The sequence below is a fragment of the Sinocyclocheilus anshuiensis genome, unplaced genomic scaffold, assembly GCF_001515605.1.
Source record: "Sinocyclocheilus anshuiensis isolate Anshui unplaced genomic scaffold, SAMN03320099.WGS_v1.1 scaffold1135, whole genome shotgun sequence".
Classification (NCBI taxonomy): domain Eukaryota; kingdom Metazoa; phylum Chordata; class Actinopteri; order Cypriniformes; family Cyprinidae; genus Sinocyclocheilus; species Sinocyclocheilus anshuiensis.
In genome coordinates this window covers 639,522-656,991 of record NW_015546093.1, presented here as the reverse complement: position 1 = coordinate 656,991, position 17,470 = coordinate 639,522, and the positions used below count along the sequence as shown (strand labels likewise).

General features: G+C 40.1%; 1 protein-coding gene across 1 annotated transcript in view; it reads left to right on the top strand.

Annotated features, from left to right (window-relative positions):
• The window catches only part of LOC107700131 (inactive ubiquitin carboxyl-terminal hydrolase 54-like), a 72,485-nt gene that overhangs the window by 7,816 nt on the left and 47,199 nt on the right, over window positions 1-17,470 (top strand). The window contains exons 4-14 of the mRNA XM_016501667.1: window positions 290-439; window positions 532-703; window positions 1,741-1,917; window positions 2,070-2,685; window positions 3,440-3,567; window positions 3,691-3,849; window positions 4,995-5,114; window positions 8,274-8,442; window positions 11,201-12,102; window positions 12,667-12,788; window positions 13,113-13,253. Of these exons, the coding sequence (XP_016357153.1) occupies window positions 290-439; window positions 532-703; window positions 1,741-1,917; window positions 2,070-2,685; window positions 3,440-3,567; window positions 3,691-3,849; window positions 4,995-5,114; window positions 8,274-8,442; window positions 11,201-12,102; window positions 12,667-12,788; window positions 13,113-13,253 (2,856 nt within the window). The remainder of the gene's footprint in view (window positions 1-289; window positions 440-531; window positions 704-1,740; window positions 1,918-2,069; window positions 2,686-3,439; window positions 3,568-3,690; window positions 3,850-4,994; window positions 5,115-8,273; window positions 8,443-11,200; window positions 12,103-12,666; window positions 12,789-13,112; window positions 13,254-17,470) is intronic.

Here is a 17,470-nt window from a genome sequence, read left to right as displayed (position 1 = left end):
GAGATCCCAATTCGTCAGTCACGACTGACGTAACGTCTCCGTTCCCTCTTCAGGGAACGAGGGTTACACAAGTAACCTAGACGTTACCTGCTCAAATGTTGAAATTGTGTTGAAACTACAAGTATAATTATTTAATTTTGTATATATTCAATTAACAAGTACATTTATTATCATAACAAAATAATAAGCTCTGCTAGTGCTGACAAGTCAATGTTTAGTTAGAATGGGTTAACACTTGTGATTGTGTGGTCTTCACAGTCAATTCTCTCTTTATGTGCCTGCCTTCCAGCTGTTCTACCGTGTGACGGATGAGCGGGCCAAGCAATCGGAGCTCTACCTTGTGGGCATGGTTTGCTACTACGGCAAGCATTACTCCACCTTCTTCTTCCAGACCAAGATACGCAAGTGGATGTACTTCGATGACGCACATGTGAAGGAGGTAATGACACATCTGTCTCTGGCAGCTGATTCTAGTGTTTCTAATTGTGAATGGAGTGTGAGGTTAACTCTGAATGTACCAAACCATCACAGATTGGACCCAAGTGGAAAGATGTGGTATCAAGATGTATAAAAGGCCACTACCAGCCACTCCTGCTGCTGTACGCTGACCCCCGAGGGACGCCCGTGTCATCGCAGGACATGCTGGCAGCACAGCTGGACCTGCACCACAGCAGTAAGGCCGGCTATGACAGTGAAGACTCCGGTGAGACTAAGAGGAAGTGAGAGGTGGGACGGAGAGATAGAGGGTTAAACAAAAAAGAAACAATACCATTTATCATTGCTTATTCTTAGAATCAGACAAAGGAATAGTTGACTTAAAAATGAAAATACAGTCAATCCAAATCCATATGAAACATGAAACACAAAAGTGCAAATTTTAAAGATTGTGATTGCTCTTTTCCATTCCGTTTTTAAAATTATTGTTTACTCACAATTTCTACACAATAAAATATTTTATTCTAAAAATGCCCATAGAGCTTTAAGATTTTTTGAAAATCTTTTTATGACTTTTCCGGGTCTAGAAATAGCACTGTTAAAAATTAGGCCCCATACAGTATATTCAGGTTTTAATTCAAAGGGGGCGAATTCAAAAAAGAAATATCTTAAAGGGGTCATATGATGCGATTTCAATTTTTCCTTAAAATCGACGCGTTTCGGAAAAGCGGGGCATAGAGGAGAAACAATAATGTACAGTATGTGGAAAATAATGTGTTTTTTAACCTTAAACCACATAAACACATTTCATTACACCAAACACACAAAATAATGTTCTTTTTAGCAACATCATATGACCCCTTTAATTTTTACTTGTTTTCTGTTTATTAATGCTTGTTTTGTCTTATTTTAAATCATTCTAAGTCATCTTTAGGCCCTCTTGGAAGTTTGCTGAGGCCCCCTGGTTGAAAACCATTGCTTTAGAAATTTTGGAATATAGTTCCAAATCATATTGACAACCTTTATGGAGCTTTAACATTCTTTTTTGAATCCTGAACGCTTCAGTCCACATTCACTGTGATTGCATCAAAACGTACAATCTATACATACTTTGAATTTTCTTATTTTGTGGAAGGACGAAAGTCATACAGGTTTGGAAAGACATGAGGATGAGTAAATGACCAGATTTACATTTTTGGGTGAACTATCCCTTTAAAATCTGACCTTTGAGCAGTTGCAGTCGGATAGCTGAAGCTAACTTTCTCTATTTCTAAATGCCCTCTCTGCTGTTGTTGTTGTCATCAGGGAGGGAGCCCTCAATTTCAAGTGACACACGCACAGACTCTTCCACAGACAGCTACAGCTACAAGCACTCTCGATCACACCATGAGTCCATGGCCTCCCATTTCTCTTCTGACTCTCAGGGAACTGTGGTGGGTAATCAGGACAGCAGCGGTTCCCAGAACAGCATGGACACTGCTGGTACTTTTAGCAAACACACACGCTCTCTAATATAAATTCCACTAGCAAAAGCGTCATGCTAAATCAAACTGAGAATGCACATGTTTTTCTAGTTTGAAACTAAAAAGAAATTCTAACTTTCATAAATGTAAAATACTTTTTTTTTTCTTCAGGGGAGGTTCTTAAAGACCAGGCCACTCCCCTTTGTACACCGAGGCCCTCTTCTACTGGCCATCTGCAGAACTATAAAGAGACTATGAATATGATCCACAGCAGACCCCTCTCATCATCCTCTAGCTCAGGGGTGGGCGGCTCGGAGGCTGGGGCGCGGGCAAGAGATTGGGAAGACGAGAGCACCAGCAGTGAGTCCAAGTCCAGCTCCAGTGGAGGGCGCTATCGGCCCACATGGAGACCCAGAAGAGAGGCCCTGAACATTGATAGTATCTTTAGCCGGGAAAAGCATCGGCCGGCCGGCTACGCCACGATTGGACCTTCCCCGCTTCCAGAAGACCCGAAGTCACCAGGGCACAGTGATCTGGTCTCAGGGGCTGCTGTGGAGGGGTCCAACATTGCAGCAGCAGAGACGTGGGGCATGACTGATGGCTCAGGGTGTATGCCAGAAATGGGAGTGGAGCATCTACTGATCCCGCCACCTTTAAGAGGTGTGGAACAGCAGCCTCGGCTGATCCAGAGGATGGAGAGTGGCTACGAAAGTAGTGAGAGGAACAGCAACAGCCCCATCAGCATGGACATTCCCCTCAGCGACAACCCCAGCACCAGTGCTCACAGGTAACACAGCAACTCGCCTACACTAACTAACCTATATATCAGGAGTGTGCAGTCCATATGAGCTCTGAATGCTCTGCATACCCAAGCCTTTTGAGAGAATGAGTTCGGGGACTGGCTTTTTAATATTAACATTACATTAACATTACTATAGCATAAATTCCCTTGTCATCTAAGGTGTAATATGAAGCTCACATGTATGTAACTGTATTTATTTATTTGCCAAGCCATGGCAATTTTCTGCAAATATCTGCCAGTTATGGAGGGATTCAGGTGATCAGATCCACAACAGCTTTGGCGCCTACACTCTATTACTATGAATTGTCATTATTGTTCCGTGTTCTCATTGGTTTTTTGGCATGTGGGTGATTTCATATGTAAGAAATGCTGTCCAGGAATTGCTCATCCAAGCAGAAAAATGTGTTGTTGCTGCCAGATCTCAATTACCAAAAATCACATTGTATTTATGCAAAACTTGCTTGACAAAAATGTAAATCACAATTTAAAATATATTAAAATATAAAACAGTTATTTTAAATTGTAATAATATTTCACAACTCTACTGTTTGTTACTGTTACTGTTACTGTTGGTCAATTGTATATTGCCAACAAAACAGTATTGAGTATATCATAAATATCTGTCCAGGCTTGTACCATAAGCCTTAATACTGCAGTATACAAACACAGACACATTTACTACGTAGACACTGAGAATCATTCTCATGAGTTCATTGACATATGTTCTTCTCTGCCTCAGGGACAGCAGCAGTAAGAGACCTGTGACTTCTGGGCCCTCCTGGCGCACAGTGCCCAAGTCCAAAAGCAGCAGTGCCATCCTGCAAGACCTCAAATCACCCACCTGGAGCAGCAGTCCACTGAGTTTGGGTCAGTCATAACTGGTCTTTGCCTATGTGCATTAACCCACTATTGCTACAAGGTGTTCATGTCAAGTGTTTAACTGGGACATGAATATTGCTGTTACTTATTTATGTCTTTGTGTATGTGTAGGAGTGGGGCGCAGTGAACTAGATGAATTGCAAGAGGAAGTTGCTCGCAGGGCTAGGCAGCAGGAGCTCCAGAGGAAGAAGGAGAAGGAGAGAGAAGCAGCACAGGGCTTCAACCCCAGACCCAGCAAGTTCATAGACCTGGACGAACTTCAGCACCAGGGTAAATGCCACACAGGGCCAAATAGACAGAAACCAAATGAAAAAAGCTAGAATTTGGGTTTAATGAGAGAGTTGACACAGCTTTGCATTATGGGTAATCCCTTCTACAAAAACCAGCCTAAAGTGGTTAGCTGGTTTCTCTTTCTTTTGTCCAGTTCTCCCTTTCTTTTTTACACTTTTCACCTGATCAGGCCGACTGACCAGCTAAACCAACTTAGCACCAGCTTGGCCATGCAGGGAGACCAGCTAGATCAATTTAACACCAACTGGGAGGCCAGTTTAAGACCAGCAGACCACTTTAGGCTGGTTTCGAGGGATGCCCACTACATCATTACCATATTGGTTAAACCAGCTTGGCCATGCTGGAAAACCAGCTAGACCAATTTAAGACCAAAAACCAGTTTAAGACCAGCTAAGATCAGCAAATCACTTCAGGCTTGTTTTTAGGTATGCGCAATATATCGGTACCATATTGGTTATTGGTTGATATTAGAGATTTCTGAATAGATTTTTTGATGGCTTTCTAAGCTGTTTAGGCTGGTCTGATTTAATGCTTCTGGGCTGGGGGTTTACATACTTTTGACTTGATCAGGCAGACCGATCGGCTAAACCAACTTAACACCGACCTGGCCATATACTGGGAGACCAGCAAACCAGTTTAAACCAGCAAAGACCAGCAAACCAATTTAGGCTGCTTCAGACTTTTTTTCCTTCAGGGATAGTTTGGTAGTAAAAGTTTACCCTTTCCTGTCTTCTCAACTCTACATTTAATGCAATGTCTCATGATCTTTAAATGATAAAAGAATCATTGTAATACTATGTATTATAATATAAATATTGTAGATGGGAGCCATAGCATCAAAAACACACCTGTACACTCAAATCTTACATTTTTAATTTTGAATCAGAGTTTCCCTAGTCTGCGTGCATGGTGTGTGTACAAACATGTCTAATTGTGTTTGAGTTGTGTTGGTGGCAGTCGTTAGACTGTATGCGCTTGTGTGTCAGTGGACGCCTCCATTCCCGGTAAGCCATGCAAACGCTGTGAGTGGCGTGTTCCCGGGAACACGCGGGGACTCCTGTGAGCAGTGTTTGTGCGTGTATGAGCTTGTTCTCAGAGGCCTGGCCTTGGTGTGTTAATTGCAGGGAAGGGGGGCAGTTTTGAGCACTGCCTGGCGGAGGCTGACTCTCTCTTAGAGCAGTCGCTGTGCCTGGAGCAAGCAGGGGATACAGCTACAGCCCTGGCGCTCTCCCACCACGCTGTGTGTAAGTAATTCTAACCTGCCTCTGCTTGCTACGCCCAACTCCTACGCTGTCCGCTCGGGTAACCGTCACTTACCCAATATATGCCCTTTCTAGGTCCGTTTGGTAAGAAAGCAGCTCCCAAAAACATTCATGTCCTCGCAATGTGACACAAACCCACCTGTAATACCCCAGCACTGCCTTCCCTTCCTGCAGCACCCCGTGTGTGTGTGTCTTTGCTTCTGTTTGTCTCTCTGTGTGCTTGTTCTCCTCGTTTATGTGCGTGGCATATTATTTGTCATGATCCTGTCTTTGTTTTTTCTAGGGATGCACAATATATCGGTACTACATTGGTTTTTGGTTGATATTAGAGATTTTTTTTTTTCTTTTTTTTTTTAATAGAAATTGGATATTTATTTGTTCATGCTATTTTCCCTTATTTTTATATTTAGATTACCTTTGTCATTTAAAAACACTGTTAATTGTAATCTTACAAATCTTAACAAATCTCAAAATGAATATCTATTTTTCATACTGCACATTATAATGTTTTGATGCCTAAATTAACGTAGTATTTAAAGCTTTAGTTTAGCTTCTAGTGTTTTATTTTTAAATGATTTAGACAGAATAGTATGACATTTATTTTTAAAGTTATTGATAACATGAAAATAATATTGAGCTTAATTTTGATTTATTTTTAATTGTTTAATGCTTATCCTTTTATTTTAATAATTTTATTTATTTCTATTTTTTTATTTTATTTATACATTTTTTACTGTTTATATTTATTTATTTTAATTTAATATTCAGTGCATCCCTGTTTCTGTTCTCTTGGTGCTGTGATCAGAGTCATCATTTGCACAGATTTTCACAATCTGATTGGATGACTGGGCATGTGGCTCTGCCTGTTGATTGTTAATACTGCTGATAGTGGCGTGCTATTGAAAAGCGCTCAGCTTTGGATATTTGAGAGCCCCGATCATCGCCAGAAAGAGGCTGCAACAATTTTAATCCTTTTTTTTTTTTTATTTGAACATTTTATTCTGTGTGTGATCCCTCCATTAGGAACACCATTTGAATGGTCCTCACCCACAGCCACACGCAAAGTTAAATCCATTCTAGATTCACCATCATAACATTCCCGACCTCTATAAATCCCTTTTGGTGGAAGGATTGGATTGTGATTGTGCTTAGCCGTCATGTGTGGATACTGCCACACAATCCTGCCTAAATCTCTCAGCACTCCCCAAATTAAAACAAAAAAGGTGGTTGTATATCTTGCACTTCCCTGGAACAACAGCGTTTTTGTCCGAAGCGCTGGCATACCTGCTTGAATGATTAATGAGCAGAGAACAATTTCAGCTATACAAAACTCTCCACAAAGCTATTTATACCATTCACAAACCACTATCCAGGTCGGCAAACCCTCCATCTCTGTCTCGCTTTGTTCACCGTATGTGCGTATATAACATGTGCCTGCATGTCTGTATATGTGAGGCACAGCACTAATATATGTAAAGGGAAGACAGCTGTTGTAAATATTTCCACTCTTCAGATCCTCGCAGACCTTTCACTGTCCCATCGTGACAGATCCGATTTGGCCCAAAGCGCATACAGGCCTCTAAGATCCAGTGGCAGCCTATAAGGTCATGCCTTCACTATATAAAAGAATAACTCCCCGTTCCTCTGGCCAAATGAAAGCAACGCCTGCCACAACCCTGCAATCCATCATTGGTTTTGTGTGTGTCTACGTTTGTGTGTCTGTCCTGTGTCTTCAGTCTGTGGTGTGCCGTCCTAAAACGTCGTCCCTTTGCATCTCCCAGAATGCCGTCAGCTTTTTTAAAAACCCATTGAAAGCGATGCACGTCATCTTCAGTTAAAGCTAGCTCAGGCGCAGCTGGTGTTGACAGCAGTAAAGGTTCTGAAAATAGCATTTTTTAGGCAGAATTAATGCTAAACCAGACTTAAATGAAACAGGTTCAAGGGGACCATAGCAACATGCGGTTTTCCATGTAACAGCCCCAGACGGGAGAGCAACCAAATCAGCTGTTTCCTAATGCAAACTCATTTTGGTATGCAATTAACAGTCAAATCAGTGTGATGGATCTCAACATGTTGTTTTGTACACACTGCGAACAAGGGCTTAAAAGCTCAATCACAGTCGTTGGTTTCTCTCTTGTCGTTCAGCAGAGCAGCCCAGTGCTTCTCCATATTATGATCTTTCTGAACTCTGTTTATGTCACTCATTGTGAATGGGTTTGTTCAGTAAGCAAAATACTGCACAACAGCAGGCGATGTGTTTTTAAAAAGGCAACGTGAAAATTATGGAACTCAGGGGTGTCATGCACCTATTTGTTTGAGCAATTCTGGATCCATAGTTTAATGTGCTTTTTTTTCTGTATGGTTTTGACCTCAGAAAATCATTATTGTTGTTGTTTTTGCTGTAAATATAATTTAAAAAATCTAAAATAATGTAAATATAAAAAATACTATACAATGAAATAATATATAAAAACAAAATATTATTTTGTTAATAATAATATTATTAACAATATATTATTTAATATTATTATTAACATTAACATTAATATTATTTTTTATGTTTTGTTAACAAAAACATTTTAAAGAAAAAAAGTAAGACCACAAATAATAAATTAATCATTTTAGTAAAGAAATAGATAAATAAAATAAGACAAATAAATGTTTTGGAGCAACATGATGACTCAGTTTTCTGTGGAAGGTGCAAGTCAGTTGGGTTGGACAAATGTAGACGTGAAATGTTTAGACAGATCATTTCTGGCACTTTTTTTTTGACCTACCTGATTTTAATTATAAAAGTGTTGATTTTTTGTGTTATTTAAAAAAACATGGGCATGACACTTCTGATGCAAGCTACTGTTATTGACCCATTACATGCAGTCAACTATGTGACAACTTTGATTAACTAGTGTGCAAAGCTTCGCCTATTGAACGGCCTAGAGCTCACTCTGGGGTGAAAGGTGGGATGTATTCCACCATCACCCTCTCTTCTTTCTTTCAACTTCACTACTTTGTCGTTTCTATAATAAAAAAAATGGACCGCATCCCGGCCCCTCATAACCTCAGCTCTTCCTTTTTCTTTTCTGCATTTTCTTTTCTTCTGCTCTTCTTTCCTTCCCTTTTTGTTGTTCTTTTGCATTATAGCTAAACTAAGATTTTCCATGCATGAGGGCAGTGCTAACACTCATAGCAGGACTATGGCTGCTGACGCCAAGCTGCAAAAATGCATGAGGAGAGCGCGGGGCCTACAGCAGCGCATGCAGCAACAGCAAGAGCAGCAGCAGGAGCCCAGCCGCCCACAGGGGCCCACCAGGTACCTGTACTGTCACCCTGTGTGTCCAGCTTAATCGCTTGTTCAGATGTACTGTATACTCTCTCAGACCCCTGGGTCTTTTAGGGTTGTGTGGTATAACGATGTAGAATCAGTACCGTGGTACCAAAAGTTTGAAAACAGTACAATAGCAGCATACAAACGTAATTTGTGAAACATGAAAGCAGAGTTGATGCATAACGGTGCATTGATAAAAACGCATTGATGCATGATCTGAGAATCAAAATGAAATGTATTGATTATGAAATGTATAAATCAATTAAAATAATTTATTGTTAGTTTAATAATACCCGTTGTGTTATAGAGACCATCTCAAATTTACGCAAGACTGAGGAAAAAATGGATGGAGTTTGGGTTTGTTTGAGCCATTTGAGCAAAATATGTTAACTGTTATTTTGCTCAGTTATGATATATTACCCTTATGCACCAGAATATTTTGATTTAATAAGATTTATCGATTTATATTATTATAGATTTATTTTGAAAAACATTAATATATGTTTTATATGTTAATCCCATGACACTGCTTGATTTAAAAATAGAACAGATTTCATGCTTATTTCAGTTATTAGTACATTTTTAATTTACATGACATGCAAATCTGTCACGCTACCTAAGTACTGAAGCACCAAGGCTGGTATTGTACCAAAGTCAACATTTTGAACTTAAAGCCAACCCTTGTGTCTATTCTTTTTTCTTTTTCATTTAAAAAAAAAAATTAGTTATGCTGGATTTTTGTGAAGTTGTAATGAGAAAAAGCTGTTTTCTTTCTGTCTTTCTGTTATATTTCTGTGATTGTGCTTAAAAGATCTTTTTAACTTTCAGACATTATCTAACTGATCGGTTTGTCAGAATGCAAGTTGACATTTTACTCTCACAAAGAGCTATGGTTGCTTTGGGTTTTGTTGTGTGTTTTCCAGAGCTTTTAGAGGTTAATTTCCAATTTAAAATCACACATATAGATGGGATGGGTGTTATAGATTCCATATAAGACCAAGTATTAGAAGCCGGGGTGCAGTCGGCTGAGTTATTGGCAAACCCAAGCTATCGAATGGCTGCCCACCGATATTACATACACATGGCATGCCACTTTGCTAATAAAGTAGCCTTTCAGAACAATGCAACGGTCACTGCGGCAGTGTGCCCCATGGAATGCGTTGTTTTATTTGTTGTTTCTTGTTTTCTGCTTTCTCTTTCCCCTCCATCGTTTAAAGGCATTGATGTGATGTATGGCCTGACCTGGCCAAAGCCCCTTGGGTAATTACCCAATGTAGTGCTTGAGGAAGTATTTACAGTAAATGAGCACTCTAGCACATTAATCAGAGATGTTTACCTCTGTACCAAACTTCTCCCTGTTCAGTTGCCTCTATACCCACTCTAGGACATTCAGCAGCCGCTAGGAACCACCTATCACCTAGTACTGCTTTTCTAAACAGTACTGCTTTTCTAAACCACTAATTTCCAACCAGGACAGGTACTTACTGTAAGCAGGTTCCTGGGGGCACTGTGAAAGATTTCAAGTTTGCTTTTTTAAACCTATAAAATGTTTTAAATGATTATGCAAAATGATTAGTTAAGAACACATTTCTGGTTTAATGACAATGAAGGGGTGCTTAACTTTCCTTATTGACAGAGCCATGTATGTCCCTAAGAACAATAAAAATGGAATATCACCAATCTAAAAGATAAAAGTGTTGTCCAGACTGCTAAAGCATGCTTAAGCTTGTCATACCCAGTTAAAAACCATAAATGTCCTATACTAATATATATTGAAAATTCATTCTTAGACAGCAGGAATGTTAACAGTGTCAGATTTAGGGTTCCCTACACATATGTGCATTTAAAGCAACTGCACAATGCAATAAAAACACTGAGGATTGTGTGTTTGCATCATTCAGAGGCTTTTTACTGGCATTAGATAAAGATTTGTCTGAAAATTAATCTATCACAAGGGTCATCAGTGGGTTGCTGAGGGCCAGTAGAGATGAAGGATTGATAGTATTCTGATGGATACTCCGCTCTGCTTTATTAGAGATGTATGCAGATAGTGAGCAGGTTTCCCTTCTGGAGCAAAGCCAACTCTCATTCCCGTGCACTCCACTTCTGGGGAGCTTTTGGGCATATTTATGGCTGCTGTAACTTGTTTATATGGCGACTATGAAAATGATGTCAAGGTCGCATAGTGCGTCAGCTCTGGAAAGCAAGTGGGGACTGTGTGTGTGTGTGTGCATTGTATGAGAAGTGGCTCATGAATACTGGTGTGAAGGACGCAGGTCTCCTTGAATTTGGTCCTTGGCAGCGTTGTAGACTTTTTGAGTTAGAAAATGTGTTAGAATGGGTTTCTTGCAGCAAAACTGAAATGTATATGTGCATTTTATGTGTGACTTTCTATAAAAATGTAAAACATTTCAGCACACGCAATAGTACACATTTATATGCACAAGGAAATAATAGCATCAAGGGGTACAAAGTTATGTCATTCAACATAGGTTTTCGTTAAGTTTTTTAATTTGAAGTTTTTCAGGGTTATTTCAGGGTTTTTTTCAGTTAATTAATTTAATTCCATTTTCCAAATAACTCATGTAATTATGTCATCAAATAAATTAATTTTGCCATAATTAAATTAGTTACATTAATTGAGTGATAATGTTTAATGGGACTGTACTAATTTCAGATAACTATGTTCATTTTTCAGGGAGTGTTTAACCAAAATCCTCTCTTGCTTTTCTCGCCTCTTCAGTGAACAGCTTGGCCCGGTCCAAGTATTGTTGACAGACAATCAGGAAGAGGTCTTTGAGACCAATCAGGGTTCTGTGCTTGGCCCAACCTTTCCTCAACACATGAAATCACCCTCTTGTACAAACTCCCCATCTCAGCCCTCTAGCCGCCCATCGCTTAATCCCCGGCCTGCCTCTTCTCAGCCACAGCCCCAAGAGCGTGATGAACGCAGCAATTGGTCAACCCAGAATGAGGACGAATGGGGTGGCATCAGATTATCAGATGTTCTCCCAGCATCAGGCATTCGGATCATGCCCATACGCAAGCATCTTGCCATATCTCTACCCTCTTTGCCCCTTGACTTCTGGGGTGTATTGGGAGAGGACGAAGAGGTCTCCAGCTGTCAGCACCCTCAATCTCCAAATCCTCCTTTGTGGCAGGGCACTGCAGATAGTGCGGACAGGATACTCCAATCCAGCAACCCCAGTCCACCACCCGACCCTGTTGAGGAGAAGGGGCCAGTGCCCCGGCGAGCCCCCATATGGCAGACCCTGTGTGCAACTTCCCAGCCCTGCACCAAATTGACCCCTCCTGTTGCTGCCCGTCATTGGTCCTCTTGGAGCCTAGACCGTCCAGATGCTGTTGTCAACCCCTACAACACACCTCCTGAACAGAACCAGCGGACAGGACCTGCCCTCTCTCAACACACACCTGGAAGACACCTTGCTCCTCACAGTCCCATGAGCACCAGGAAGAAGAACATTGCTAAGTACTCAAAATTCCAGAGCATGGAGTTGGAACCCACAGAGGCCGAGGACCAGGAACTCTCTGAATTGGATTCACTTTTCCAGGCCAGTCTGCAGGCTGGCCCGGGTCCTGGCCGAGCTCTGCGTGGTACCAGCTCACCTGCTCTTGCGAGACCAGGTAAAGTAACATCTTAAATTGTCTCACACTAAATGTGTTTACATGCACTTTAAAAGTTCTGTCTTGCCTGGACTACAGGTGTGGTCACATTTACCATTGTTTGGCCAATTTTCACAGGCAAAATCCAGTTATTTCAATTGGAATCCATGCAATGAGGAATTTTGCATGAAGGCAAAAGATTTCCCCACCCAGATTTCGAAATGGTTTCAAGATGGTCATGTGAATCCCCTGGCATCAAGATGCACAATAGAGGCTGCAGTCTTTAGCGTTCTTGTTAGCGTCTGCTACTATACTGGTTGGCACTGGTTTGAATCCCGGTTAGAGCAGTGCAAGTAATTAGACTACAGTTAGCCTTGAAGTTGTATGCTTGCACCGAAATATGCATATATTCATTATGTAAACTTGGATAGACAGATGAACACTGTAACTACTACTCAATAACGTGTCTATAAATATAAATATTTAAAAATGTTTTTGTTTATTATGCCTAATATGTTAATGTTAACAAACTGAACCATATGGTGCAAAAATGTCATTATTGTCAAACCTGATTTTCTCGGACAGTACCTCCGGCTGCGCGAAAGCTGCTCACTGGAGTCGGACGCTCTCGGACCCCCACAGCTGAGCTTGAGAGGACTGCTTATGGACCACCAGGTTGTTGCAGCCCTGCTGGATACATGAACATGGTAAGATATGTGGTGCTGCACTCCTGTCTCTAGGTCTGATTACAAAGCTCTCACCATTAAGCTCTCATCCATGTTACCCACCATTAATCTAAATAATCTTGGTTTTCTTTACTTAGTTTGTTTGTTTATTATTTGTTGGTTCTTTAATGAGGGATGGCTGTCTCTTCATTTTTATTTATTTATTTTTTTATGTCTAGTCTCTCCACCTCAGAGCCTGTTTTTCATACAGCGCACAATCTGTTAGCACATGTTGATTTTGTTTGGGTGTTGTCTGGTTTCTTCCTGTCTTTGTTTTTTGCTGCAGTAACTCTTTGTTCTCTGTAGCCTCTATCAGTGGCCCATCAAGAGCCTCAGTCAGGAGAGGAAGAGCAGTATAATGCGGATCACCTGTGCCGTATTGCTCGCAGCCTAAGTGGAACGGTCATCGGGCGTCGCCAGAACCGTCTTGCCGTCTCCCGAAGCTTCGTAAGTATCCCACACATGAATAAGACTAAAAGGAATTCTGACCATCTTATTTAATCTGAGGGGCTAGCTAATGGCTAAAATATGATTGAAATCGTACCACTAGTGACTGCTGGCATTCAAGAGTCTGCTAGATGGGCCAAAGAATGGGGGAGGAATCATATATCTGTCCTAGAAACCTGATAAGAGCACTGTCACCTATGCAAGAGAGTGCTAACACACAGCTACTGCCACTTTAGCCTGATCTGTGTGTGCTGCCTGTCCCTTGTCAATCACTGCTGAGCTTTAGGTCATTTGATGTACACTCTGCATTTACATCTACAGTTATTTTTATAGCAGATGCTGTCTTTCAAAGCTATTTGGTGTATATAGTGTGTTTTGGCATTCATACATTTCTAATATATAATGTATGCCAGAAATATATGAATGCATAGCTGTATTGTCACATGACATCCACGTGGACCATAGCACAAGGACACTCAAATACACATGCACAACTTCTCATTGTCTTACTAAGTCATACTGCCATCCTGTGTCCATATGCTGTAACTTCACTACATTCGAAAAAAGGCCTGGTGTCTCATTTATAAAGACATGCATTTAGTCATCTTACCAAATGCATTCGTATACATTTTAAAAATGTTCGCAAGTCCTTCTTGCTTTATTAAAGTCTTTTGTAAATAAGTGAGTGCATATGAAATAGGTAATGCATCAAATTCGGTTGCTAGATTCTAGTTTCTGGCCATACTGTATATATACATATTTAATTCATTATCCTATCAGTGATCCATTTTTTATCAATTTTTCATTCATCTCATTTACATGCACATTATTTTTCAGACCATGTTCTTATTAATCCTTTACTCTGAAAAGTGGTTTACCCGCTCCAGCTATTTGAGAGTTTAAAAATAAATAGGACATTCTTTTCCACTATTCACCAGTCCCCACTTTTGCCATTTATTATGTTGCATTCTTAAGAATTGAATCTAATAATTCCTCAAGTTCAAGTCCTCAACATTAGCAGACAGTAGGTTGAAGTATGAATTGGAAAATATTGACCACTTTTTTTAGAAATATAAAATTGTTTTGTTTTTAAATATTTATTTATGCTTATATGGCACATATATATATATATATATATATATGGTAATGAAAAATAGATTAAAAATATGCTTGTTTGATAATGATGCATAAATAATATTATAGTATGCATGAATAATAGTATAGTGTTTTAGTATATTATTTTGCATGTGATTGTGGTTACTCATTTCATTCACTCACTGACTCACTGACTTATTGCTCTTGCATCACTTGAAATGATTAGAAAACCATGTCAGCGTGCACTGACATAGCAGTTCATGATTACAAAAATAGCTTATATGGCTGCATTGTAATTGCCTTTCGTGTAAGAACATTTTCGCATCAGTTTTTATAGGGATAGTTCACCCAAAAATGAAAATTATGATCATGTACTCACACTCACTTCAGTCCTAACCTGTATGACTTTCTTTCTTCTGTTGAATACACAAGAAGATATTTTCAAGAATGTTTCAACTGCTTTGGTCTATACAATGAAAGTCATTGGGGTCCAAAACATAGTTAAGAAAAAAAGGCTAAGAATTTTTTCAAAATATCTTGTTTTGTTCCACATAAGAAAGAAAGAAAGTCATTCAGGTTTGAAACCATAAGAGAGCAAGTAAATTGTGACAGAGTGCTCATTTTTGGGTGAACCATCACTTTAATAAATCTCAATTTGTTCCTCATTTTTGACTTGGGATCAAATCTGATCTTATGTGCATTTTATAAATAAGGCCCCTGATTCTTTTCATGCCTTACTTTTGTGCTCCCCATCTCTTCCCTTCTCCCCATCCTACCTCTCTCTTCTCCTCTTTTTCTCTCTTTCCTCTGCCTTGTGCATATCAATGTATGTGTGTGTTGTGTGTGTACCTAGCTGGGGGACTCTGGGATTACAACATATCACAGCTCCATGTACTCACCTAGTTGCCTTCAGTTTCCATTGTCTCATTCAGACCTCCATCTGCTCCAACCCAGCTATCTTCATCTCCTTCCATCAGCTTCACCCCCGTCTCAGCAGCCTGGGCCTTGCAGAGAGGCCCCAGGTAAAGCTCACTTTCGTTTTCCACTTCCATAACCACCTATTCCATTCAGAGGTCCATTTCCCACTTGTTCCGCATTTATGTTTCTGCCATTGCATTGCAATTGAGTCCAGGTGCCAGTGCCTCCCCGCTAATCAGTCTGCATTCGCTTCATTTTCGTTTCCTGCTGTTGAAATAGCTCTTCTTTCATTGTTGCCTTTTTTCTTTAATTGGTCTGGATCCCGTCCTTCACACTCCATCCTACCCCACTGCAGGATGTCTCCAGAGGTTCTCCGAGTTTCTGGCTGTGTTTGACCGGCGTCAAGCTCTCTCCAGTGGGAAGCACTACGGTCCAGCACTGAGGTGTATTGGAAGACATCCTCTCTGAAATTCTCACCCCAACCAATTGGCTTTGGACACAACCAGGTCCTCTAGCCCTGGAACGTTTCCAAAGATGCATTTGCTCCACTGGACAACCCTTCTGCACACCCCATCCCATTCTCTTCACAGTTTTCTGGAGAACTAGAAGGAGCATGTCCCGAGACCTGATGCCATCCTCAATCACACTGCGATCTGTATTGTTCCTGAGATGATGCACTTCCGTTACCCTGTTCTAGTCAGTAAATCTTTCCATGCAAAAGCCCCTGAAGCTCGATCCAAAGCATGAAGGAAAGAGACACCGAAACCAACCTTTTTTTTCATTTAAAAGCACTGGGATGGCGTGATTCTTTGGGGCTGAGGTGTGTGTGTATGACTGACCTTTGGTCAGACCTGTAGCATGCAATGACAGGAGTGTGGGGTCCAGACTCGGACTTCCGCAGTCAGCCATCCAACCCAGAGCACTTAACTTAATTAACTCCAGCATTCAGTTAACTGCAGAGGAGAAACATACGGTACCTCCTTGCTCTAGACGATAAATGTGTGTTTGTGTGTATGCGTGTGTGCATGTGTTGGGTGGAAAGGGGGGGGGGCGTGGAGCGTGGAATGAGACTTTTTCTTCTAACCGTTTTCCTCCTACTTCTCTGATACGGGCATTCCCTGTAGCACACAGCTGTTTTGTGTCTCGTGTTACAGGCAAAGACTGTGTACATGTTTGACTGAACATACACTAACAAATGAATTTATTGTTAATAAAAAACATAAAAACTATGACATCTTAAGAAATATACAGAGGAATGGAGAAAATATGTAATGACGTTATGAAATGTTAATCAATTCTAGTGGTAATAATTATTATCTGCATTAAGACAAGTATAGTACACTTCAGAAGTGTAAAGCTGGAGAAAAACTGCTATTTTAATTCCATTGACAGTTCTCCCATTTATACAGGGAGATATGCCAAGTTAAGCTTCCTTTTTATTGTTTATTTTACTTGATTCGACTTTTTTTTTTTAACTTGCAGTGACATTGAAAACACAGCTATGAGTCTGGCACATGATGGATCTTCAGGCCTGTAATAGTTGAGGGGTCTCATCCCATTCGATTTTTGTAGAATCTATATTATTTCTAGATTTTACTTTAATCAGCACAGCTGAAGAATGTTCGGCTCTGATAGCACAGATGGAGCTTATGCAAAGCTTATTTAGCCTGAGATTTGGACAGTATTACGTATATGGGGCCTTGAACAAAGAATGCTTTCATACTGTTATTCAAATAAACGTAATACGATTTGTGATTAACGGAAATCCGATACTGATCAACAGATGTTTCGTATCACAATATAATATGATCAATGCAGTATTCAACTTTTCATTCTAATCATATTATGCTGTGATATGTATTATTTTTTCATTAAAAGCCTTTGAGTGCTGAAATGAAAATGATTATAAATATATAACTTAAAGAGATCTTATTTAACTTTGTCTTAACCAAAGATTGGCTCTAACACAAAGATATGTTTTTTTGTCATCTTTCCTTTCGTTTAAAGGGGTCATATGATGTTGCTAAAAAGAACATTATTTTGTGTATTTGGTGTAATGAAATGTGTTTATGCGGTTTAAGGTTCAAAAAACATTATTTTCCACATACTGTACATTATTGTTTCTCCTCTACGCGTCAATTTTTACAAAGCTCATCGTTCTGAAAAGCGAGGTGTGCTCTGATTGGCCAGCTACCCAGTGCGTT